This window comes from Tachypleus tridentatus, chromosome 8, assembly GCF_004210375.1.
Source record: "Tachypleus tridentatus isolate NWPU-2018 chromosome 8, ASM421037v1, whole genome shotgun sequence".
Lineage (NCBI taxonomy): Eukaryota > Metazoa > Arthropoda > Merostomata > Xiphosura > Limulidae > Tachypleus > Tachypleus tridentatus.
The window spans coordinates 113,557,062-113,583,949 of record NC_134832.1 but is presented as its reverse complement, the minus strand read 5'-3'; the positions used below and the strand labels follow the sequence as shown (position 1 = coordinate 113,583,949).

Sequence of the window (26,888 nt, the reverse complement as noted above, 5' to 3'; positions counted from 1 at the left end):
GTATACAATCTGCTTGAAAATCATGATAACAAATTTGTTAATATTTATCTCTGAGTCACAATAAACATTTTTGATAAAACGATTTTCGAATACTCATTGTACTACATGGCGATAGTCTCCATTGTGTATTGTACACTTCCTTCCAAACTTCTCCCAGTTGCAAACTTTTATTCCAAATTTCTCTCAATTGCATACTTTCTACCTTCGTGTGTCACCTTTTCAAAGTTTATTTGTCCAGTCTGAAATTACATTGTTTATAGTATAACAGTATTATACGCTTGTCTTATATACATAATAAAGTGTATTTGGTTTGGCATGTTTATGAACGTGCTTTATTACTACTTTACTGCTAAGCTGTTGATCGAAATATTGAGACGCTTGTACCATAATGCTATTCGCACTGTGTCTATATTTTCCTACTTTACTAATTATTTTAGGTTAATTTGAGTACCGTATATTATGTACAGAAAAATTCTTTAATAAACGTTAATCATATTAACGCGCCTATTAACTCTCGCTATATCCTTATGAAACCTCTAGTGAAATATACCAATGTTTCGTTTAAGTAGCTTGGATGAATATAGATGAAACATGAGACGTACAAAACGGAATCAATAGAGAGGAGTAATCCTACCAAGAAACATTACAACACTCCCACGTTTTCCATGAGCCAATAGTTAAATTCCGTTTAGAAATCAGATTTACACGGTTGTACTTAGGACTGTCGGGCCTTAGGCCATAACATGTCTCATTTCCGCATTCTTTCGCATATAAACATTCTTAGCACGTGACCACTAGATTAACAGTGTGTTTCACGTAAATGCACTTTCTTTGTCCACCAAGGAAGAATACTCATATTTCTCTTTATTTATAGCAGATGACTAATATTGTTGTTAATCATGCATAACAAAAAATAATTGTTCGTACACTTGTAAATTTTACCTTTTTTTTTGTCTGTTAAGGTGTAAGTACTCGGTTAATACGCCATCTTGCGAAAAATATTTTATATTTCTCAACGATATAATTTTCATTTGACGTTAAATTAATGTCGATTTGAGTTGTGTCACTTCTGCATCATAAACTTATAAAACATGCACGAAAGAATATAATTTATTCTATAGAATAAAATATTCGCGAAATATCACAATTTACTTCATATAAGCAAATATGTACCAAAAATATTATTTTAGACTATACAGCAAAATATTCACGGAGTAATATCATTTCGCCAGTACAATAATTCTTTGGAGTAAGACACAATGGATCATTCTCAACACGTTACTTTCTACTTTATGTCTTAAAAAAAATGGAAAAAAATAGTTTATCATACGTAGATGGTGCTGCATGTCTTTTGTTTGTTAATTTTATATGTATGGAAAAAAAAAGAGAAGAATAAATTTCTGTCTCGATGTGCAACGCATCTACATTTTCTCGAATGTATTAATCTATGTAATTGGTGGATTCCAGAGGGTCTGAATCAGGCAGCTGGATTCCTGTAAATAATGTTTTAACACGAGTTTCTTTATATTCGTGGTTTTGTTACTTTGTTTTTATTTGTTTGCTTTGCAAAGTCAGTTTTCCAGCACACTAGTGCATTTCATTACTTCTGTTTCGGTTTGATAAATCTGTTTTCATATGTCTTAAAATAGATTCAGAAGAAACCGAATAGGATTCGTACAATTTCGTGAAAAAGAAAAATTTACTGCAGTTTATTATAGTAATTACAAGTCAGTCAGTGTTCTTGAATTATGTAAGTTACAAGCATGTTCCCTTAAAATATTTTATTTCAGTACTTGTTAGAACTCATTTATTTCGGTTTTGAAGTATTTTAATGTACGAGGGCTGTTCAAAAAATACGCGGACTGACGTCATAAAACAAAATGTACTTTATTTAGAAGTTACAGGTCTGGGACCCCTTTAAAGTACTCTCCTCCCCAACGCACACACTTATCCCAACGGTGTTTCAACTTGTTGAAACAGTCCTGGTACGCTTCTTTTATACTGTCCTCCAGCTCCTTCGTCGCATTTGCCTTAATCTCGGGAATCGTCTCAAATCTTCTTCCTTTCAAGGGTCTTTTGAGTTTGGGGAACAAGAAAAAGTCGCAAGGAGCAAGGTCAGGTGAGTAGGGGGGTGGGGAAGAACAGTGATCGAGTGTTTGGCCAAAAGCTCACGAGTTCTGAGGGCTGAATTTCGCAGCAACGCGGCGCATCTTCAATTTTTCGGTCAAAATCTCGTAATATGATCCAACTGATATCCCACACTCTTCAGCAAACACCCTGACAGTCAGACGTCGATTTTCCCACACCAGGGTGTTGATTTTGTCAACGTGTGGGTCGTCAGTTGACGTGGAAGGACGTCCAGGACGCTCATCATCTTCAATGGACTGTCGACCATCCTTAAAACGTTCATGTCACTTAAAACATGCCGTACGATTCATAGCAACATCACTGTAAGCCGTGTTAAGCATAGCAAAAGTTTCAGTTGCAGATTTTCCAAGTTTAACACAAAATTTCACAGCAAGTCGTTGCTCCTTCAGGTCATTCATTCTTAAATCCGCCAAACGAAAAAATCGCACTTCACTTAAAACCGCGTAGCTAATACATAAATGAAGATATCTGCAATCGGGAAATGGCGTCGTGATCAGCTGATCTGTGCAAACCTAGCGACACCAAGCGGATTCCCCTGGAACCAATTGGAGCCGCGCAATTCAAACAGTCCGCGTATTTTTTGAACAGACCTCCTATGCTATAGTATGTAAAATTGTCCAGCTAATTACTTTGCATTTCTAATTGTATAGTGCATGTTTTCACACTTTGTGAATTATTGAAGTAAATACACGTTGAAATATCATTTTATTGTTTAAGCTTAAACCATACTTTTTGTTTTAAAATATCTGCAATTTTTTTTATTTAAAAGGATGAAGATACGCAAAGACATCTAGAAATGAGACATCGTGCTGAAGAGGACGACCTCTATCGGCAGTTTGCAAAAAAACGTGTAGAAGAAGAAACGAATATCAACCAACAAATCCAAGTAAGAAAAATATTTACTGTGGCATATTTGTGTCATAAAATCTAACGTACAGCATTGAATCTAATTACTCGCCGGTAAACCTATATCAAATAAATAAGCATTTACAAGTAACGTGAAATGAAGCAGTTTATGTAATGTATTTCTATAGCATTAGGGTCCCCCGCTAATACAGCGGTATATTTCCGGATTTATAACCCTAAAATCAGGGGATCGATTCCTCTCGGTGGGCTCAGCAGATAGCGCGATGTGGCTTTATTATAAGAAAACACACATTCTGTTGCATTTGCCTTCTACCATAAAAATCCTTTAAAATATTAAATTATAATTTAATTAGTAGTACTTTATTAATTATTCATACTATATGTGTATCTTTTGACTGGAAAGCGTATTGTTTCTGGTTTGCAGGATTTTTATCTCAAACACTCGTGATTCAAATATTTTTTTTATTCGGTCGAATATCATCAGAGGTATTCACTGCACATGAAGTTTTCTAGACAGATACACACACGTACATACGTGTGTATATGTACGTGTTAGGTGATTATTGTTTTTTTATAACATTAGTATGGAATTTATTTACGTTTTCTGTTTATAATTTTACGATACCCATAATGGTACCTTTAATGGCAGTGATTTTTCCATGCCTTAGGAAAAGCAGTACAGCGAATATAAGGTATGTTCCATTGTTCATAACTCACTAGTGACGCTGCGCTAAAAGTATGAAAGCTGCTGTTCATATGTTGTATCAAATCTGTAACATATATTATTCCATGTTATGTAGACAGAGTGCATGTTAGTTGTGTTTTATGTTGCTATTATACTTCATTAGGAAGAGTGGGAGAAAGAGCTGGAGAGATTGACTTCAAGATACCAGCATGACATGAAAAATAGGAGGAAAAAGATTTCTACTGAAGACGAAAAAGTTCTCACCGTTCGACACCAGCAGGAGCGAAATAATTTGGAGAAAAATATGACCATTAAATTGGACAAAAAGAAGGAATCTTTGACGAAGAAGCTCCTAGAACAGGAACGCGCTGCTACTGCAGAACTGGTGGAGAAACACAGCCAAGAGATGCTCGAGTTGATTAATGAAAAAAGGCATGAATTAGAGAGGGTAAGATGTGGAAAGATAACAATTTAAACATAGTAGAACTTGTAATTGTTTATCTATTGTCTAAGGATGAACATTTTATTTATAGAATAAAATATGAGTTAATCAAAGGAATTAACTTCTTCAAAATAAAACACATGAAAAGACAATAATCCGAATGTGAATAATGCCATTTGTTTCTCTTTACTTCTCAATTGTACGATGACTATTTATCATATATATGTGTATTTCAAAACAGTATGTGCACAGTTTAAACTAACTTATAGTTAACGTTTATGTAGCGTGTCCTTTTTCAGTCTCGCAAATCAGTATTAAACAAGCTATGCTATACGCAAAAAATAAGTATATTCGAGTATAATAGGCTATTAAACTATTTTTGATGAACAATAGCTGAGAAATACACAAAACGTACACAATTTTCTTTTTTGTTTTAACCAAACAGCAATACAAAAAAACAAAAACAGCTGCTACTAATTGAGAAATAATTCAGCAAAATAAGAAAATTTCAAATTAAAAACATTTGTAATCTTGTAATTTATTAAACATGAAATGTACAGTAAATAAAAAAAAAATGTTTGTTTGTTTTTTAATTTCGCGCAAAGCTACACGAGGGTTGTCTGCGCTAGCCGTCCCTAATATAGCAGTGTGAGACTAGAGGGAAGGCAACTAGTCATCAGCAACCACCGCCAACTCTTGGGCTACTATTTTACCAACGAATAGTGTGATTGACCGTCACATTCTAACGCCCCCACGGCTGAATGGGCAAGCATGTTTGGTGCGAAGGGGATTCGAACCCGCGACTCTCAGATTACGAGTCAAACGCCCTAATTCACCTGGCCATGCCGGACCAATAGAAACACAAAGCATCCAAAATGATTCATGGTTTCTTTTTCAACAATTTGGCTATAACGCGCATTTACGCATAAATGTACAGTAAAATGGTGCCAAATCTTTAAATAAAATAATGAGAAAGAAGGATTTTCATTAATTCTTTTTTATTCAGAATCAGGTAGACATAAAAGTTAAGTTCACTATTGATATCAATTAAACAACAATAACAAAATTTATTCCTAGCTCAAGTGGACAAAGCAATTTTTACAACTAGTATAGACTATAGAACTTAACATTAAAATGAAATCCAGCATCGTACTGTTTAGGGACAACGACTGATTGATCGATTGTTTGTATTAAGCACAGAGCTACACAATTGGCTATCTGTGGTTTTCCCACCACGTTTATCGAAACCCGGTTTTTAGCGGTACGAGTCTGCTGACACACCGTTGTGTCCCTGGGAGTCAGGACAACAGCAGTGGTCTCTGTGGTCAACCATTGTTACTCTTGCACCCCTCAACCGTGGCGATACTGTGCTACTGAATGATATCACCCACATGTCACCACGTCTCGCAATAAACCAATAACACTGAGATAGTTTTATCGTCTTTAACTTTTTACCAGTTCTACGGTAATTATTGAATCCGAAAATGATACCAATTTTTCTTCGTTACCTATGCTCTCCTCGCGAATTCATACTTCTAGAAACCGGGTTTCCATACTGCGCTGAACACAGATAGCCCTTTGTGTAGCTCTGTGCATAATAAGAAAACAAATAACAAACACCATCATTTACAGATTTTTCACAAAACGTCATTTGTACTTTTACATAAGTGAATCATTTTCACTGAAAATGGGTCACATTTTGTTTTGCTTCAAATGTAAACAGCCCTCCCTCCCAGTGGAACAGCGGTAAGTCTTCGGATTTACAACGCTAAAAACCGGGTTTTGATACTCTTCGTCGGCGGATAGTCTAATGTATAGCCTTGTGCTTAGCTTCAATGAAATAAATGTTAACCACTGGCTATAGATTTCTCTAGACCAATCGCAACGGGAAAGTCTTATCATTCGTTTTATAATCCAAATAGAACGAACATAATAATAAACATTTTTCGTTGTGGTAAACGAAATAATAATTTAATATAAGTAAGAAGTTGTTGTTTTTTAATTCCCGATTTATAAACAGTTTTTGCCTGGTAGAATAAAAAAGAATATTATTTTCGAAATCCTCGTAACTGGATTATATAAAATATTTTATGAAACCTAAAACAACTTTTATGAAGTTTAAATTCGCTAGCTGTGTTTTTTTTTAAAATAAACTACGGTTACCTTTTGTATATATGTTTACAATGAAGTACTGACATATAAATTAAAATTATTATAATGTAGGCTTAGCATGGTTAGGTGGTTAAGAAGCTCAACTCGTAATTCAAGGGTCGCGGGTTCGAGTCCCCGTTACACCAAACATGCTCGCTCTTTCAGTCGTGGGGGCGTTATAATGTTACGGTGTATCCCACTATTCATTGGAAAAGAGTAGCCCAAAAGTTGACGGTGGGTGGTGATGACCTTCTCTCTAGTCTTATACTGCTAAATTAGGGACGGGTAGCGCAGACAGCTCTCGAGTAGCTTTGCGCGAAATTCGAAAACAAACAAATAGTTATAATGTATGAATACAAGCATATGTTTGGAATTACTGCTAGTGCATTAAGAAATTGCAGTGACAGAATTTAACCCATTTGACACAGCTTGCAATTTTTATGTATATAATAATATATATGTGTGTTGTCTTGTTTGACTGGTACGATATATTAGTGTAAAAAGTGTAGTATTTAATTGACTCTTTAAAATGTTTTTAACTCCATAGAACTTAAATTCTTTTCAGCTCAAGAGTGTTTATGATGAGAACGATAAGGACGGGTACGTGACTGAAGAGTTGGTTCCTTATCCCACACACCCGCCGCCCCCAACCCCACCACTGATAGATAAGATAGAGATCTACAGCGACCCGAGCGTGTTTGCAGATTTGGATCAAGTGGCCATTAACGTAAGTGTTGGAGCGTAGTTTAATACTGCGGAATCGGAAGGTCCAAGGTTTGAGTCCGCGATAAGCAACTGAATAAACTCTACACGCTCAGTTAGTTACGGGGGCGTTATAGCTGTAATGGTAAATTTTGCTATTCACTTAAAATTATTCTTATAGGCGGAGGGAACTTTTCGCACGTTACCCCTGAGTATAGCCAGGTATGAACTATAAGAGGTCTCTCTGCTTTTACCGTTTAGGCCTTATGTTCATAAACGTGCTGTATTATATTGTGTACGATACTATACATTTGAACAAATTAGTATTTTACGAAGTTTCGTGCAATACTATAAAGATACAGCTGATATTTTACTTGTAAATTGCAAATATATAGTAATATAACGTTACTCGTTTTGTCTGTCCTTCTGCTGTGTCTGTAGTATATTTTTTCTATTATAATTTCTTAGACTTTTTTTACAAGTGGACAAAGCAGATAGCTCAAAGTGGCTTTGTTATAAAATAAAGAAACTAAACTTTGGCTTGTTTTTAATCCACTGCTAAGTTAAGAGTTACCAAACAATATTTCAAATGAAAGACAGTATAGAAAATAATTACCGAAACGCCCGGGAATCACAAGGACATAATTAATGGTCGGTTTGTCATTATTACAGAAAATACAAACGAAAAGCGAACAGGTGTATCTGTAAACAATATATCTTGTTTTTTATGCTACCATAATTTTTATCAGCATCCCTCAGTGTTTGAAGAAACATTTAAACAAAAATTATTTCTATTTAGTAAATACTGTCATAATCAGAATGTTTAATTTTGTAGGTGGCACAGGAAGACCAGGTGACTTTCACTGACCTTGTCAGATTGCTAATCAGAGACTGTCACTCTGATGTAGAGAAAGCAAGGTAGATATATAAGAGAAGGGTTATGTTAACCCGTTAATTTTTTATCTAAAATTTCGAATTTTTTAAATAGTAACTTAAAAACAACAACAAAAAACACGCATGAATTAACATAATAGAAACATGTTTAATTTTTAGCTTCTACTGTTGAACAAAATTTAATGCTTGTAGAGTTTGATTATCTTACAGTTATGCAGGCAGAGATTACTTTACGTCTAACAATATTACCTGCTTTCCAGAGCCATATTTCGTTGGATCACAGTGAAAAATCTTAACAACATGACGTTTGATGATAACCTTAACGCTGACACCCCCATGGGCATCTTACGAGGAATCAAACATGGGACAGAAAGTTATCATGTATTGTTTAAACGTCTATGCAGGTGAGTTATACTTTTAGAAGCATGACTGTAATGAAGAAATCAAGTTCATAGAATTGTACAACTAGTTCAAAACTTGTTTTTTTATTTTTAAGTCTATTGGTTGTAAGGAAAATTAATGGTTTTAGGACATTGTTTAGCAGATATAGCAGGACCTTAAGACTTAGAATAGCGTGGTTAAATCGTGAGATTATATACGAACCAATGTTTTTAAATGAACTTCATTATTATTTCTTAGTTAGTTTGATGTGGCTGTTTTTAATTTTGTAACTTAAAATATTTCATGCAGAAAAGAACACATTCAAACAGAAATGTGTTTTTTTAGAGAAAAAACAGAAATAAACAGTTTTATTTTCATTTGGACAGTTATGCAGGTTTACACTGCGTGGTCATCAAGGGTTATTCTAAGAGTGCTGGCTACCAGCCTGGTGTTAAGTTCGAAGACAACCGCTTTAGGAACTCCTGGAATGCTGTCTATGTTGCTGGAGCTTGGCGCTTCGTGCAATGTAACTGGGGTGCACGTCATCTGGTGAATGCCAAGGAAGTACCAAAACCAGGAAGTAAAGGAAAATCTGACAGTTTGCGCTACGAGTACGATGATCATTACTTCTTAACCGACTCCAAAGAGTTCATTTATGAGTTCTTCCCACTTCAACCAGAATGGCAGCTCTTGAAAGACCCTATAACTCTACGTGAGTTTGAAGAACTCCCGTTTGTCCGTTCACTGTTTTTTCGCTATGGGCTATACTTTCCTGATGAGAAAACCAAGGCTGTTCTACACACTGACAGTACTGGCGCTGCCACAGTACGAATTGGTATGCCCATGAAGCTGTCTTCTAGCCTTATCTTCCATTACAATTTGAAAGTGTTCGGAGGTGATGTTGATTCTCACGACGGAGTCAGCCTCAAACGGTTTGTGATGCAATCAGTGGTTGATAATATTGTCTCCTTAAGAGTTCATGCACCGTATTGCGGCGCTTTCCTGCTGGACGTTTTTGCCAACGCTGTTACTCCACAGGAATACCTTACAGGTGAACCAATGAAATTTAAGAGCGTCGGTAAATTTAAGATCGTTTGTAAGGATCTCCAGACCGTCATGGTTCCACTGCCAGATTGTGCTAGTGGAGAGTGGGGTCCTATGAAAGCCATACGGTTGTTCGGATTGATTCCAATGACTCACAAAGATGCTCTATTGTTTTCATCACGGGAACTGGAAATCCAGTTCCGCATGTCGCGTCCTCTAACGGATTTCATGGCTACCTTACACAAAAATGGAAGTGAAGAGAAGAAATTGTCCAAGTATGTCTCTCACAGTGTCGACGAAGATTTTGTTTCTTTCCACGTATCGTTCCCTGAAGACGGTCAGTATGGAATGGACATTTATACTCGAGAATTGACCAGCGATTCACCATCTTCCGACAAACAGTTGTTAACTCATTGCTGTAAATATTTGATTAACGTATCCAAAAGAAATTAATCCAGTATCTCTTTTTTTTCCAGAAAAAAGAAGACAAATCATAGAACAGCCTTTTCGTTAATTAACCTTATGTCTTTCACAGTTCTAAATGGGACATCTTAAACTGTTTATCGTTTTGTTAGTTTAAACATAAATACAAGTAACCTAAAACTTAGAGAAACCAACATCGTAAAGGAAAATTATGCACGCGTAACAAAGTAAGACATGAAGTTTTAAAAGTTCGGCGCATATAATTAGGACGTAATGAAAAGCAATCATCCAGTATATTTAAATGAATGAGCTTTACAGATAATCATAAAAAGTAAAACACAAATTTAAATACGCAATGACGTGTTTTGTAAAATATTCAAGTGAAACCAAGGCATTTCCTCTAAAATACGAACAAACCTCTAATATTTAATTTTACGAAATCTGAGGAAAGTGAAGTTCTTACGTGTACGTTTATTTATGTTAATTCTTTCTGTATGATGTTCTTGTGTACATCTTAGCTATGTAATAAGCTTACATAAAACTCCATCTTCGTATTTACTATACATTTATATAGGTAGATGATTTTAATTGTAGAATTGTGACGTTGTATAGCATGATATATCTAACCCAAAATATAGTTTTGTGAGCCCCTCCTAGATGGCATCGTATATATTGATAGTTTGTTTTATACTTTATATACGTTTATGGAGTACTAAGTGTGAATGTGAAAATATATAGCTTTCACATTTTCAAGAAGAATTGTATTTTTTTAACTTCAGTAAAAAAAAACAAGAAATCTTGGTATCCTTTTAAAATAGTAATTTCATAGAATATTACTAGGTGATTCTTTTAATATTGTAAGGAATGAAGATTATAAGATAGAAATTTATCTTTTACAACAATTTCCAAGACTTATAAATACGTAGTCTAAGTTACCAAACTACCAACAAAAAGTTAGTTATTTTGAAGCAAGTGGGTGAATTTTATTTTTACGAAAGTGTTTATTATTTGAATGGCTGAAAACTGTAATCAATATTTTATTCACGGTATATTTTTCATAATTTAATTTAATGAAAATAATTTTTCCCTTAATAATACATATAATTTTAACTTCACTAATATTTATGATTTAAACAGATATAATTATTGAATAGTAAGTTAAGTGCCATCTTGTAGCGAAAGTGTTTTAACGTTGTTATAGTAGTTGAAGATCAAAGATATGCTTAATTAAAATATAATTAAAGATGGCGCTGGCCTCGAGACACGACCAAGATGTAATCAAAAAGAATTAAAAATGGGTATATTTATATAGTTGACCTGATCTGTACTATTCATGGTTGAGAAGTTACAAGTTATGAAATTACGTTTGCCAAATCACCTAGATAAAAATAATAATAATGCAATTTTAATTGTTCACATTTCAAAAGTTTCTTGGGAACAAATCATCTACCTGATCGCTCCTAATTATCATATTTCACTGACTTCTCCCCGGTGTGTTGTTTTAATTGTATTAAAGAAAGTCCATATGGTATAAAGCTTTGTAAAAACAAATGGTGTACATGCTTGTTACCACTAGTCCTTCAGAGACAGACAATCATATTTTACTAAGATTTTCACTTTAATTTTCAAACGTTTTCTTAAATATAATTTTAGTAAATTTTATATTTTTTATTAACATGTTAATCAATATTTCATTTTAACTGATAAACTTTTCCTAAACAAGTTTTTATGTGTATACATGTTTTATTGTTGTCAGGTTTGGGCCACATATTTAAAAACTTAACATTTTAAATTTAGATACAAAATGCTTAGAGTTTTGTTTCACTATGTATTTAAGTCTGTGAGAAATAAAGTGTTATTTTTAACATAAAATATTTTTTTTAAACCTAACATCTGGCGGAACCTTATTTTTGTAAAACGTTTCCTCCTCAAATACTGTGTCAGCACAATGTGCATAACAAAGAATTGTGTACCTAATTTAGTGTGTAAGTTTCACTTAAAAATTTATTATGTTTCAACATCGAAAAGTAGAATCTCAGACCGAATTAGTTCAGCTTTCATAACTTTTCGTGACGGGTGGTAGATACGTAAGGAATCAGTTAATAATTTTTGATTTATAGTTTGGAGCATAAACTGTTAAGAGCGATTTTGCTGACAAAATATGAAATCACATTGTTTAATATAAATGTGTAGGCACATATATATATACTGCAAATACACGAATTAATATTTAAACCTGTGAAGTTGGTTGTTATTCATGAAACAAAGTGTGTAATGAAAAATGTGAGAATTATGTTTTTGTTGTTGTTTTTATCCAGATTCATCTTAATTTGTCTATTTCACATTTAGGATCATAAGCATGTCAAAATAACATTTCAAGTGCATCTCTTGTCTTCCACAAGGCATTTCCTGTAATGCCAGAACTCGTCATTTGGGCTGGACGATAAGACACAAAAGATACTCAGAAACACTATATATATAGTTTAGCACTTTAAAAGTTGTGGTTTAGACGCCAAAAACTACCGAAAGATTAGAAACCCAAAAGTAATGGCATTGTACAAAAGTCTTCTTGGGCATTACTTTTGGGAACCAAAAGGTAAATCGTTTAGACCCCCAAAGCTACAGTTAAAATTCAATAACCATATTTAGGAACGCATTGGGGTTTGAAAGAAGATAACCACTTTATCTTCTCTCTCAAATGTATACCTCCCCCCCTCCTTGCAGTTAACGAAATAGTTGCTCTGCCATGTCTTCATTAGTGCAGAAGACTTAGTCTGATAAGTGCTCAGGTTTTGTAGCTACAATTTATTTATGTGGTATTAATGCACTTTCATTATTAATTAGATTGTCTCTTGGTGGGTTAACGATAAGATTACCGATTAACAATACTAAAATCCGGGATTCGATAACTTGTGGTGAACAGAACGTACGTTCCTAACCGTGTAGTTTTGCATTAAAACAGCAATATTAATTAGATTTTCGTATTACTTCTGCGGTGTGTAAATATGTACTATTTGTAAAACATTTTCTGTTAAGCAGGTCGCGCGCATTCTTTCTTATAGCAAAGCCAAATCGGGCTACCTGCTGTGCTCACCGAGTGGAATCGAACCACTGATTTTAGCGTTGTAAATACGTAGACTTGCCGCTGTCCCAGTACGTATCAAGTTGGTTGCTGCGCGAGTGTTTTATTTTGTTCATCATAGGCATGATAAAACACCACACCGACTTGTTAATCTACAACTGATTATTTTTCACAATAGGTATTTGATTGACAAAATGTTGTGGCATACATTAATTTTATCTAATTATCACAACGGAAGTACTCATTAGAAGAAGGTAATTAAAACTTGTTATACGAACGTGTTCTATACTGATAACAGAACACCAGCAGAACACTGAAGGCAATGACAGACTTATTTATAAGTATTGTAGAAACATTTATAACTTGTAAGCACAATTAAGAAAATGTCTTTCTCCTGCTACGATAAAAGCAAAAACAGAAAAGTATGTGTATGTGTGTATGCGTTTTGTTTTTATTACAAATTATAATAACTCGTTTTATTAAATGAATATAACTTTAAAACCGTCTTGATTTTGAAAGTTTGATTGGTGCGAGTTCCAGAATAAAAACATCGATAGTTTCCATATTGTTGTGCTGAACTATAGAGCACTCTTACAAACCTCCATTGTCTTGCCAATCGTTCCGTGATTCGTTCATTGGGTAATTGGGGTGTTGAAGTTTTGTGTCACTGGTATATCGACTTTTTTTGATACTCTTATTTCGTAAAACTTGTACTTATCAGTTTTACTGAAATTGTATATGTCTAAGCACAACCTGACCTATTTAACGTATCTCAATTTGAAATGGATTTAACCTTCAAACAACAAATATCTGTAAAATAAAAGAATCCTGACTTTGTTCTAGGATGAAAACAGAAACAAAAGAAAACCGATACCTTTAGTGCATTACATGTCTAAATTGTTTGTATTAATTGCTTTCCGTAAAATGTTTCGATTATTTACATTTATTTCAATTAATAAAAGCCTCGTGGTGTGGACCCAGCATGGTTAGGCAGTTAAAGACTCGATTCGTAACACAAGGGTCGCGGGTTCCAATCTCCGTCACACCATACATGCTCGCCTTTTTAGGCGTGTGGGCGTTATAATGTGACGTTCAATTCCACTATTCGTGGCTAAAAGTGTAGCCCAAGAGTTGACAGTGAGTGGTGATGACTAACTGTCTTACACTGCTAAATTAGTGACGGCTAGCGCAGAAAACACACTCGTGTATCTTTGCGCGAAATTCAATAACCAACATAGAGTTGAAGTTCTTTTTTTTTTTTCCAAAAAGTGTGTTGGCATTAAGGAGAAGTGGGGAAGGATTTATTTATAACTTAACAATCGCTGCTTCAGAAACAATAATTGTGTTAAATTATTTTTAAATATAATATGTGTATGTAATCGAAATACATACAAAGTTACTCCTGTATTCGTTTTATTAATTTCTTCTTCCAGTTTTGTGATACTGAAGGTCACATTCCAGAATGTAATTTTAGAGAATCTAAAATAAAAACATTCGAATATCATTTTCAATTAAAAACGTCACTAACCTAAATTGAAAACACATTTTTCTTTCAAAATGTAAAAACAAATTAAGTGGATTGTAATATATTCAAAATAAATTAAATTAATTTTTTTATTCCGTCACACCAAATATGCTCGCCCTTTTAGTCGTGGGGGTGGTATTATATGACAGTGAATCTCACTGTTCGTTGGTAAAAGAGTAGCCCAAGAGTTGACGGTGGGTGAAGATGACTAGCTTCCTTCCCTCTAGTCTTATACTTCTAAATTAGTGACGGATAGAGCAGTTGTGTAACTTTGCGTGAAATTCAAAACCAAACAAACGCTTTTTTATTTTGATTTAAATTGTACTTTAGTTATACTCTCTCGAGTTATTATAAATATCTGTTTATTTCCCTAATCTTTGATAATTAAATATACTTATTATTATTTTTCTTTACCGTTGTTTATAAAAACTATTAATACAAATCACACAAAGAACAATTAACTATGTATAAGAGGTATATTTTGTACTATTTGTTTTTCGTCAATAATTTGTTTTATTACAATTCGAAAAGTGTAACACATATTTTAAGATTTGTAAATTGTGATGAGTTTTATATTAATGAAAAGATAATTTAACATTAAGGATGCATTTACATAAATTATTTGCTAGACCCCTCACTAAAATAACCTTAATTTCACGTACCTTTTTGGGCATGTAATCTGAAGCAAAAACTATTTTTGAAAAATATTTCATAACTTTTTAGGTGTCAGTTTAAATAGATAAGGGTAAGAGGGCAGCAATAGTTATGTAAAGCTATTTATATACGTGAAACTGCAAAAACTATTACTAAAATTCAACAAAAAGGACGCTAAAGTGAGAGGTATGTTTTGTGTTAATTTACTGAGTACTTTCGATACTAACAAACGAAAATGTCCCCAGATAGGATAGCGATAAGCCTTCGCATTTACCCTGTTAAAATAAGCGGTTTGATTCCATTCGGTGGACACAATAGATTGACCGATGTGGCTTTGTCATAAGAAAAATGTAATTGAGAGATAAAGAAATAAAACATATTTGTTAAATTGAAACATATTTAATTTTAAAGTTAAATTTCAATCTCCTCAATTTATAAAAGGATCGCATGTTATACTTGCACATTTTAAAAACAATATATATTTATTTGAGATAATTCAGACTATTAGGCTTAGTTAAAAAGTGACATTTGAGTATTTTCACTCTAGATTATGTGTAAAATTATATCCTTAACTATGACCCGGGCCCGGCATGGCCAAGCGTGTCAAGGCGTGTGACTCGTAATGTGAGGGTCGCGGGTTCGCATCCCCGTCGCACCAAACATGCTCGCCCTCCCAGCAGTGGGGGCGTTATAATGTGACAGTCAATCCCACTATTCGTTGGTAAAAGAGTAGCCCAAGAGTTGGCGGTGGGTGGTGATGACCAGCTGCCTTCCATCTAGTCTTACACTGCTAAATTAGGGACGGCTAACGTAGACAGCCATCGAGTAGCTTTGCGCGAAATTCTAAACAAACAAACAATTAACTGTGACCCTCCAAATAACGAAACCGGTAGAAAATATTTACAAAAAGAAAATAATAAACGAGCGTAAGTATTTTAGCATGTTTATTTATATATACCAAAAGTATTGATATTAATAATTAGCGAAAAAAATCTTGCTCCCATAAATTTTGTTTTTGTTTGTTATCTGCGCTAGCCTTTCCTAATGTAGTAGTGTAAGATTAACTGCCTTCCATCTAGTTTTATATTGCTAAATTAGGGACGATTAGTGCAGATAGTTCTTATGTAACTTTACGCAAAATTAAAAACAAACTCTCACGTACCCAGTGTACAAGTTTAATTAAGAGTTATCTCCCTCCTTCTAAGCTTAAGTCAAATTTCAAGACTAATCAACATTACAACTAAAAGTTTGTTGTTGTAACTTCTATAGGATGTTTTAATTCAGCATAACAACGAATAACCAAAACAGAATCGATTTAATTTTGGACAAGAGCCGAGAAAAACTTCCTAAGCCTAAAAGGAATTATAAACTTAACAAAAAAGACAATAACTAAACAAGTAAAATCACCCTTTCAGGCTTCTTATAAGCCCAACGGTACCAAAACTTGAAAGGTTGTTTTGGATGTGTTACGTATATAAAAATGGTATCAGGACCTCTATATTTATTGCAATTATTGTGTTCTTAAAAGAACGTAGGAAAGCAGATAAAAACACGGAACTGAAAGTGAGTTAGTACTTTCAATAAGAACAAAAATGCTATTATTATTAGAATGTAATTGTGATTTTGTAATACCTGTACAAATTAATCACAAAATGATGCAATATGTAGATGGTAGTATTCGTGACAAATGGCTCGGCATGGCCGGGTGATTAGGGGCGCACGACTCGTAATCTGAGGGTCACGGGTTCGAATCCCCGTCACACCAAACATGCTCATCCTTTTAAGCTGTTGGGGTGATACTACATGACGGTCAATCCAACTATTCGTTGGTGAAAGAGTAGTCCAAGAGTTGGCGTAGGGGGGTAGAGTGTGATGACTGTTTGCCTTCCCGCTATCTTAAACTGCCAAATTAGGCTCTGCTAGTGTAGATAACCCTCGTGTAGCTTTGCGTGAAATTAAAAAAACAAGCAAACAATTGTTTGCCACATTGTTGGCTGCAATATAAGAATATAAAGTTGTGTAGGCTGTCTGTAAAAAAAGTGTGTTTGTGTTTTCTTAGAGCAAAGCCACATCAGGCTGTCTGCTGAGCCCACCGAGGGGAATCGAACCCCTCATCTTAGCGTTGTAAATCCGGAGACATACCGCTGTACTAGCGGGGGGCTGTAAAAAAAGAAAAATCAATTTTGGAGATATTTTGTATCTAACTTTCTTCTGGTTCACGTTTTCTTTAAAAACAGATTAAGTAAATAAATTAGTTTTATCAATGACCACGATAGAAGATAAAGGAAAAGTGTTTTTTTCTTCTCAACTTAAAATTGTTCGAAAATACACACACAATGTCGGTTTGTTGAGTTTAGTAAATCATGGTTATATTCATTTATTTTTTATTCATGGTGTCAGAAAAATACGTAGACTCAAGAAGTCTTCATACAAAATTATAAAATTCCTGTTATCTGAGAGTTTTTTGAAGAACGAAGATCTGATTATCGAGAGCGCTCAGTTCATAGGGTTCTTATAATTTTGCATTCGTTTTCCTATCTCACTTGTCTTTGTAGTCTTGTGAACTCCTCAATAATGAGATTCAGAACATTTATATAGAATCATCATATTCCCAAAGTACAAAAACTGGAGTGACACTTTACAAACCACGAAACAATACGAATTATAATAATGAAGTTGTTACTACCATATATATATATTTATATTGTTTCTATGCTAAATTGTTAGGAAGTAATCATGCTGTCACTCACATTTCAAAATTTCAAAAACGTAACAAAGAGGGAAGAAACACTATACTATGTAACCTGTCTTTATCAGGTGACTCTCCGTGTAAAACATAAAGGAACCATCATCCACGTATAATTACAAATCGTTCGTATGTAACTAACATTAAGATACTGACAAAAAAAAAGCTAAAACTATGTGGACCCCAATTGTGCTTGAATTCTGGTATCCCCACTTATGATCTACGCTTTAGTCCCACGTTTCAGAACTTTTGAATATCTTATCTCATTTTTTTTTCTTGGTCAGCCATATTAGACACTAAGTGTTTGAAGAGTAAGCGTTAAACGAACGCAAAATAATCATCCTTTAATACTTAGTACCTAAATAGTTTAGTAACAGATTTAATTAAAAATAAGTGTTTTGAGGTTTATCACTTACCTTATTATGTAAGGATGGGAAACATCCGACCGGGGAAGTTCTTTCCTACTTGATTGTTTGTTTTTGAATTTCCCACACAGCTACTCGAGGGCTATCTTCGCTAGCCGTCCCTAATTTAGCAGTGTGAGACTAGAGGGAAAGCAGCTACTCATCACCACCCACCGCCAACTCTTGGGCTACTCTTTTACCAACGAATAGTGGGATTGACCGTCACATTGTAACGCCCCCATGGCTTAAAGGGCGAGCATATTTGGTGTGGCGGGGATTCGAACCTGCGACCGTTGGATTACGAGTCGAGTACTTTAACCGTCTGGCCATGTCGGGTTTTCTTTCCTACTAGGTATGTAAGAATATCAGAGTAAGACAAATATAAATTAAAAATTATTCTACTTAGAATTCACAAACAGTAAAACTAAAAATAAAACTTAAACCTATTTCCACCAAACTGCATTCTAATTTTGGCGTTGTTATCTGTCATTTGCGCGTCACTTCTCATCAGACTGGAAACTTGATGGCTTAATTTCAAGAGGAATTACTCTGAGTCAATGACAAAACTTCTTAATTTCTATAGAAAATTACTTTTTAATTACTCTGAACGTATATTATTTTTTATTTATTCAAATCATATATGTATATGCTTATATAAACAACTTAAAATTAATTGATATGAAGTTAATATGTAGAGCCTTAAAATAAATTTAAAATCAAAGGTATATTTCGCATTATTTGTTACGTTCAGCAAGAGAGCTACTCTAACTTTAATATTAGAATATTTTCGAATAAATATAAAAATTAAGGAAAGTCTTTTTTTCGCCACTTTGTAATTAATCATTTTTATGACATGTTTGCTTTTTCTTTTCGAAATTGACGAAAATTCTCTTTCAGACTACCTTTTTTCTGTATTATAAGCAAATGGATATATTATCTTTTTAAACCTATCAAAGGAACCTTACTTTAGTTACAGTTTTCAAAACTAAAAATTTATTTAGTTATCTTAACGTAGTGCAGATGGCACCACATAATTGGATAACCCTACACAGATTGAGCTGTGTGTTCTTCCTAGCTTTTAACACTTTTAAACATTTAAGTTGAAATTCTATGTCTCGTTCATTAGGGCAGTTATCTACACGTTTATATTTATTATCTTTGATAAACTACAAATCCAATTTTAAACCATAAATATCCGTATTCTTTCAACGAACTAAAAAGTAGCAGTTTTAAACAAAGAATAATAATAACTCATTCATTCACTCTTTTCACTAACGTTAGGTAGGAAAGAAGTGTTTGATACGTTTCGTTTCTACGCAATTCAGTTTAAATAGATATCATTCCAAACTGATTTACGACAAAGCAAATTTAAATATTGACCCTTACAGATTCATATTAATTGTAGATCTGAGGGTATTTTCTCATATCATAAAATGAGCATTAATTCAATCAGTAATGTGAAAATGTGTTAGTAATATGAAAGTTATATAAATAGTTTATATATCTATGTGCAAAAGCAGTAAGGGACGTTGTCTAAAGGGGGCATCCTGAGACTTCTTGATATAATATATACCTCCAGGAATAATTAAATCATCTCATTCTATTTAAAACCAGTATTAAAAATAATTCCGCTAAATTCGTAACTTATTTTAAAGGAATATTGGTGTGTCTATTGTTTCCCGATCTGTGTTTAATTTGGCGCAAAGCTACTTGAGAGCTATCTGCGCTAGCCATCCCTAATTCAGCAGTGTAAGACTAGAGGGAAGGCAGCTAGTAATCACCACCTACCGCCAACCATTGGGCTACTCTTTTACTAATGAATAGTGGGATTGATCATTACGTTATAATGCCCTCACGGCTGATAGGGTGAGCATTTTTGGTATTAGAGGGATTTGAAACCGCGGCCCTTAGATTACGAGTCGAATGCCTTAACCATCTGGTCATGCTAGGCCTGTCCACCGATCTACCTATCAATGTTGAAATTGATATTATTCTGTTCACGCATAAATGTAAAAAGCAAAATTAACTGAATTCTGTGTTATTAAATAAACTAGGTTGGTGGAAAAGTATACTGTTTGTAACAGTTGGCTAATCTTTTCAAAATCAAAACAAGTTATTTAAATAATAGAAAAAAACGTTTCACCTTGTAATAAGTGAAACTACGTGCTATATAAATCAAAATTTTAGATTATTAGATGATTAATTTATGCTACTAGTGTTTATTGCTAAGAGTAGATGACACTAAAAAATTAAAGTGTCGCTATTAAGAAAGAACGTATTAATTCCCAAATCGTATGAGTGAATGTAAACAAGAATCTATAACAATACGCCAAACATTATATCCACAATCCAGTGTCTTGTGTGTTTGAATTTCGCGCAAAGCTACACAAGGGCTAACTGCGCTAGCCGTCCCTAATTCAGCAGTGTAAGAATAGAGGGAAGGCAGCTAGTCATCACCACCCACCGCCAACTCTTGGGCTACTCTTTTACCAACGAAAAGTGGGATTGACAGTAACATTATAACACCCCCACAGCTGAAATGGCGGGGATTCGAACCCGCGACCCTCGGATTACAAGTCGAACGCCTTTAGAAGGGCCCGTTACTCCAATTGCCCAAGAGTCCGAAGATGCAAGATGTTGTTTTTATAACAGTTAAAATGTTAAACTGGCATCAATATTTGTGAACAAATACTTCTTGAATTTCTACTAGTTTTTATAATTGACCTAGTAACAATAGAATAGTACTCTAGTTTTATTACAGGCTAATTCAAATCCATTAACTGTATAATTTTGTTATTATCGAAATATTCAGTATTTCTTTCATATAACTATCAAATAAAGGAATATAAGCACTGTTACTAATTATTTTTTTAAGTTATTATAAAGAAAATAAGTTATGATTTCACGTCAACGTAAATAATCGTGTCTAAAGACGGCGAGATTTAGAAACTTCGACTCTAATTAAGGCTATGTTTATATTTATTTCAATAATGTGATATTTTAAAATATGAAATTTAATTTTAATTTGCTAGCTACAAGGTTTATAGACAATAAATACGAAAAGAAATAACCGTAATTTATCACAGTGGCGATGTGGTGAGAGGGAAGAACTACCGTGATAAACTGCTTATCGTAGTGAGAAGCCACCTATGAGCAATTCTGAAAACAATTAAACCGTAATGAAAACAGAAAAAAATACAAATCTTCGCAACAGTTTTTGTTTTTTAATCGCAGTGTGCCTTAACTTGCTAACACCTACAAACAAAGAGATAGGCACGTGATTGTGGAAAAAGTTTATTTGAGATGGAAAATATCAGTCGTTCTTTTCGGCTTGTAAGTATCACGTACATATACGTATAAAGTATAGAACATGAGAGTCTCATAAAAAGATCTTATTTTGTTTCATTACTTCTAAAAAATTGCACTTTTTGCTTAAATTACGGTACAAAGTTTATAAATTTCCCTTTTATTTTTAATTACATTTGACTTATGAAGGGTGGGTACGTTCTTTATTCTAATTCTGAGGCTCCATAATTTCTTTATAGAAATGAAAAATGTGCATATTAATTAAGGTAATTCACAGTATATAAGGGCGCCCAAGGAAACCAAACCATATTGGTATTCATAATGTAGGTCATCAGATCACTTTTCTTAAGAATGGCACGACATAGTTCGAGAACTCTATTCCAGAACAAAATGATTATAGGTCATAAAACGTATTTATTGATATAAATAAAAGTAATTAACTAATATAACTAATTTTTACCCGCTCCACCATTCTGAGACGTAACTGGGCATATCAAACGACTATTTTGTTCAAGTCATGCTGAAGGTATTAATGGATGTGCATAATGGTCACTGACTCGTAACAGAAAAATGTTAAACAAGCATCTAAACACAATCAAATTATTAAATATTTTCGATAATATCCATCAACGGTTCTTCTGGTCCATTTACTGTCAAGGAGTCCTTTTGTAGATTTAATATCATAGAACACGAACACATAGGATTGCTTGTTTGTTTGTTTTCGAATTTCGGACAGATCTGTGCTAGCCGTCCCTAATTTTGCAATGTAAGATTAGAGGGAAGGCAGCTAGTCATCGCCACACACCACCAACTCTTGAACTACTATTTTACCAACGAATAGTTGGATTGACCGTCAAATTATACCTTCCCCACGACTAAATAGGCAAGCATGTTTCGTGTGACGGGGAATTCAAACCCACGACCCTCAGATTACGAGTCGAGTGCCTTAACCATCTGGCTATGCCGGGCCCGAACACGAACGGACTTCTTGGCAAACGAACAATGAGGCATGTTCCACCAGGTGGCTAAAGTACTGATATAAATTGTTGTGCTTATAAAACGTTTACTGTTATTTTATTTTTTAAATAGACAGCTTATAGCACATCTATTACTTTTGGTTGTTAAATGTCACACACACTCAGTGTATCACTAATTCATTCTCGATAACTTTATAACTAGAATATGTTGGTGCATAAAAGGTTGATATCACAATGTGATTGAATTGGTAACTGGCTATTTGACGTCAGTATAACAAATTACCACCATTTTGTTTTGTGACTTCTTTAAGCATGGTGGTTATGTACAACTACGCTGTCAATTATCCTTCACTCTGAAGGTTATAAAACAAGGTATGTTAATTAACATTCACGATGACTGAAAAGTCTTTATCAAAAAGTATATCATTTCTTTTACGTTATATAATGCCTTTCTGAGAGTACAAATCGCTATATAATGAAGATTTAATGATACACTTTTAAAATATAAAATCAGTTTTTCATTTACTCATTTTTAAGTCTCTGTAGAAATAGCATTTGAAGATGGCTCTGGAAAGAAAATTGGTGTCTTCTTATTAGATGTTGCTTAAAATAAATAAAAGGAAAACTTTGTTTTTTAAATTCGAGAGTAGAGATTCTTAAATGACAAACTGTATATTATAAATTAGTTATTAATCGTTATTGACGTCAAGTACACTGGACAACAAAAACTTGCTATTGGAGAAAAGTCAAGTGATTCTGGGTAATTTTATGTTGCTGGTTTCACAAACTGTAGCGAGAAGTTGTCCATCACCTCTAGATTTTTAGTTGTTGTAATATATCAGTATTTTATCAGCACTATGTGAAACACCATGCAAACAACTCAGTACAGTGAATTATATACTGTGAGATTAAGTTTACTTGAACACTTCAATGAGTTAAACTCATACGTTTTTTGATAATTTTAAACATTAACTGCATAGTTTGTTTGTTTTTAATTTCGCGCAAAGCTACACGAAGACTATCAGTGCTAATACAGTTCCTAATTTAGCACTGTAAGACTAGAGGGAAGGTAGCTAGTCATCACCATCCACCACCGCCAGCTCTTAGGATACTACTCTTTTAACAAAGAATAGTGGGATTGACCGTAACGTTATATCACTCCCACTGCACAAGTACGTTTAGTGTGACGGCACTGTATTGTATTTGTGTGTATTTCCAAATATATTGTTCATGTATGATACTTGTTCCCAACATACTTGTGGCGAATTACACCACTTTTGCTTCATTTCCACGCTCATCTGTTCCACACAGAAATCACAACTCCCTCACGCGCTCAGTTTTTACACTATTCGAGAAGTTTCTCGAATGAACGTAAAAGGGGCGGAATCAGATGCATATTTTACTCATTCATACCCGCGATATAATCAACTTCTATAGTACTTTGGTTTTAAGTCCTTTTAAACTCTAGTTCTGTAACACAAGTACTTTGATATACATATATTTTAGGAAACAGTTTAAATGGTGGTTGCTTCCATTTCAAGTTAGGTCCGAAAGTACAAACACCACCAAAAATATTTCTGTTACGTTTGTGGCAAATATATCACAGTTTCACAAAGGAAAAAAAAAAATCACACACAAGGTAAAGGTAGCTTACTACCACTATTTTGGTTTTAAAACTATTGACCAAGGAAAACACTGAGTCACACATGTGTTTCCACATCTGGTTTGACGTACTAGCTGAATAAGAAAAGACCAAGTACGTCATTTCCGGTTCCCATGATATGACGTGAAATCAAAGATCATTTAACTGACTGTTAATTTTGCGCTAGCGTATAGATTTTGAAAAATGACGGAACAAGTACCGCCACTGTCACTCCTAATCTCACATTCAACAGCTAACTGAAATGAACAAGTTTTGCGAAATCAAGCTTAACCAACAGAGACAGAAAAGCCTGTCGAGGCAGTCATGTTTTCGTTATTGGAAGAAAGTGTGAGTTTCTGTTAGTATGTATTGACTGCAGGCCTTGACTAGAATATATGGGAAGGTTTTTGTGAGGAAACATAAGTTTGGTTTGGTTTGTTTTGTTTTGAATTTCGCACAAAGCTACTCGAGGGTTATCTGTGCTAGCCGTCCCTAATTTTGCAGTGTAAGATTAGAGGGAAGGCAGCTAGTTAATCATCACCACCCACCGCCAACTCTTGGGCTAATCTTTTACCATTAGTGGGATTGACTGTACCGTTATAACGCCCCCACGCCTGAAAAGGCGAGCATGTTTGGTGTGACTGGGATTCGAACCCGCGACCCTCAGATTACGAGTCGAGCGTCTTAACCACCTGGCCATGCTGGGCCTAGAAACTTAAGTAATTTCTCGAAATCAGTACGAGTGAAGCATGTAAATTGGCCTAATTAGGAAGTTTAAAATATCACAGCGAATGAAAGATTCGTTTTGAATTAGAATACATAATATATGAGTTACGTGAGTTTGTTTGTTATGAATTTCGAGCAAAGCTACAAACACGATGGCTGTCTGCGTTAGTCGTTCTCAGTTTGAAAATGAAAATCTAAAGGGAAGGTAGCTAACCATCACTTCCCAGCGCCATCTCTTGTGCTACTCTTTTACTAATGACTATTGGAATTGATTGTCACAATATAACGCCCCTACCACTAAAAAGTGAGCATGTGTGATGGGATGAAATTTGAACCGCTACTCGCAGACGGCAAGTCGAGCGCCTTAACTACTTCGCCATGCCAGGCCCTGAAATTAACGAGTTTACAGATGGACTGATATTAAAAACCTGGATCAAATGTATCTTTTTATCTTCCTACTGAAACCTGTTTGCTGAAAAATTATAAGTTTTTGTTTTATTTTGAGTGACTTTGAATAACCGTTTACCACAATGCTTGGATTTATACACATGTAGCTAGAAATCACCCATGAAGGACTCGAACACTTCAGTGGTTCACTAGACATACAAAGTCCATGCAATCCATCGGGACAAACGTTTGGTTCAACGCATTGTCGAAATAGACAATAATAGTATTGTAATCCTTGGTAGTCCTCGTGTTTTAAATGTGTATTTCTTATAACAAACCTATATCTGCCTATTTGCTGTGTCCACTGAGGGGTATCGAACTCCTGATTTTAGCGTTGTAAATCCCAAGACCTACCGCTGTCCCAGCGGGGGACTTTTAAATGTGAGGTGAGAAAAAATGTCTTATTGACTATCTCCACAAATACAATCAGTGTATTCACCCTGCTGGCTATCAAATTACAGGGGCATAACGAGGGGCAGATTAGGAATAGTGTCGGAGCAGCTTGTGATTTGATTATTGTATCGGCCCTGGCTTATTGAAGAGTGGGGGGAGTTAAGACTTAATTAATATTTAGTAACAATTGTATGGAAAGCTCAAAAATCATAATTTTATTTTAGAGTGCCTGTACGTTACGGGTTTACGGTTTTGTTGATTACTGATCAACGCTTTATGGACACGACAGTTTGTCATAAGCGTCTATGAATTAGTCCTTTGAATCAATAACACGATAAACACGCAACACGAGATTGTACTACAGTGTTTATGTAAATTACTTTAAAATTTTTATTGGCTTAGTTGTAAAATGAAATATCTTCATTGTGAGGCTAAATCTGTCTTTTGTTACTCGGTCTCTTGATTTAGAGGCCATGAAAATGCGTTTTTGTCACTTCTGCATTATTAAAATTTTTCGAAACTCTTTTTTTTTTTTTTCTTGTTTGGAGTAACGTTGCGTATTGTATATAACAACTCACCTATTAAATTTGGACCTGTGTATGTTTACTCATCACGTAGTATTCGAAGCATGTCTTCAGTTCAGTTAAGAGATCTGGTGATACCGAAATTTGTAGGACCTTGAAGCAGACAAAGAGTTAATATTGGTTTGTTTTAGAACATAACACAATGTCTTTAATCCAAAACAATAAGATAAATATGTAGCTATAGTAATATATGATAATTCGTATTAAACATTTCCAGATCCGTATGTTAATACATTAAAGGAGTCAAGTATATTCAACATGAATAAAGCACTTTACTTTTTACATGTTGTAGCGTATATGTATGTAAGTAGGTATGCATGAATCACTTACATTAGGAGCCTACATCTGTCTATTTCATTGTATATAAAGATGATGGAGTTATTTATTCATAGTTCATTTGTTATGTTATTGTTGTCTCACTGTCTAAGTTTTCTACAAGTCAATGCATCTGCCCAGATCCTTGAACTCTGATATATTTCTAAGTGTAGTAGGTATTACACGGGTATCAAAGGGACGCCACACTTCTGAGAGAATCAGGTAAGATAGGCTTGTTGTTAATTAATTTGTATTGAAACAGACTATGCATGATGATAAAGTTTAGTTTAAAGAGGAACTTTCTCCCACTGTTTTGATAAATTTAAAAACTAATGTACAAGTGAGCGTGC

The 26,888-nt window shown here is 34.3% G+C and overlaps 1 protein-coding gene across 1 annotated transcript in view; it reads left to right on the top strand.

Annotated features, from left to right (window-relative positions):
* The window catches only part of LOC143223241 (hillarin-like), a 29,270-nt gene extending 17,661 nt beyond the window's left edge, over positions 1-11,609 (top strand). The window contains exons 2-7 of the mRNA XM_076450913.1: positions 2,918-3,034; positions 3,864-4,148; positions 6,859-7,020; positions 7,831-7,913; positions 8,150-8,293; positions 8,657-11,609. Of these exons, the coding sequence (XP_076307028.1) occupies positions 2,918-3,034; positions 3,864-4,148; positions 6,859-7,020; positions 7,831-7,913; positions 8,150-8,293; positions 8,657-9,767 (1,902 nt within the window). The 3' untranslated portion in view covers positions 9,768-11,609. The remainder of the gene's footprint in view (positions 1-2,917; positions 3,035-3,863; positions 4,149-6,858; positions 7,021-7,830; positions 7,914-8,149; positions 8,294-8,656) is intronic.
* The last annotated feature ends 15,279 nt before the right edge of the window (positions 11,610-26,888 follow it).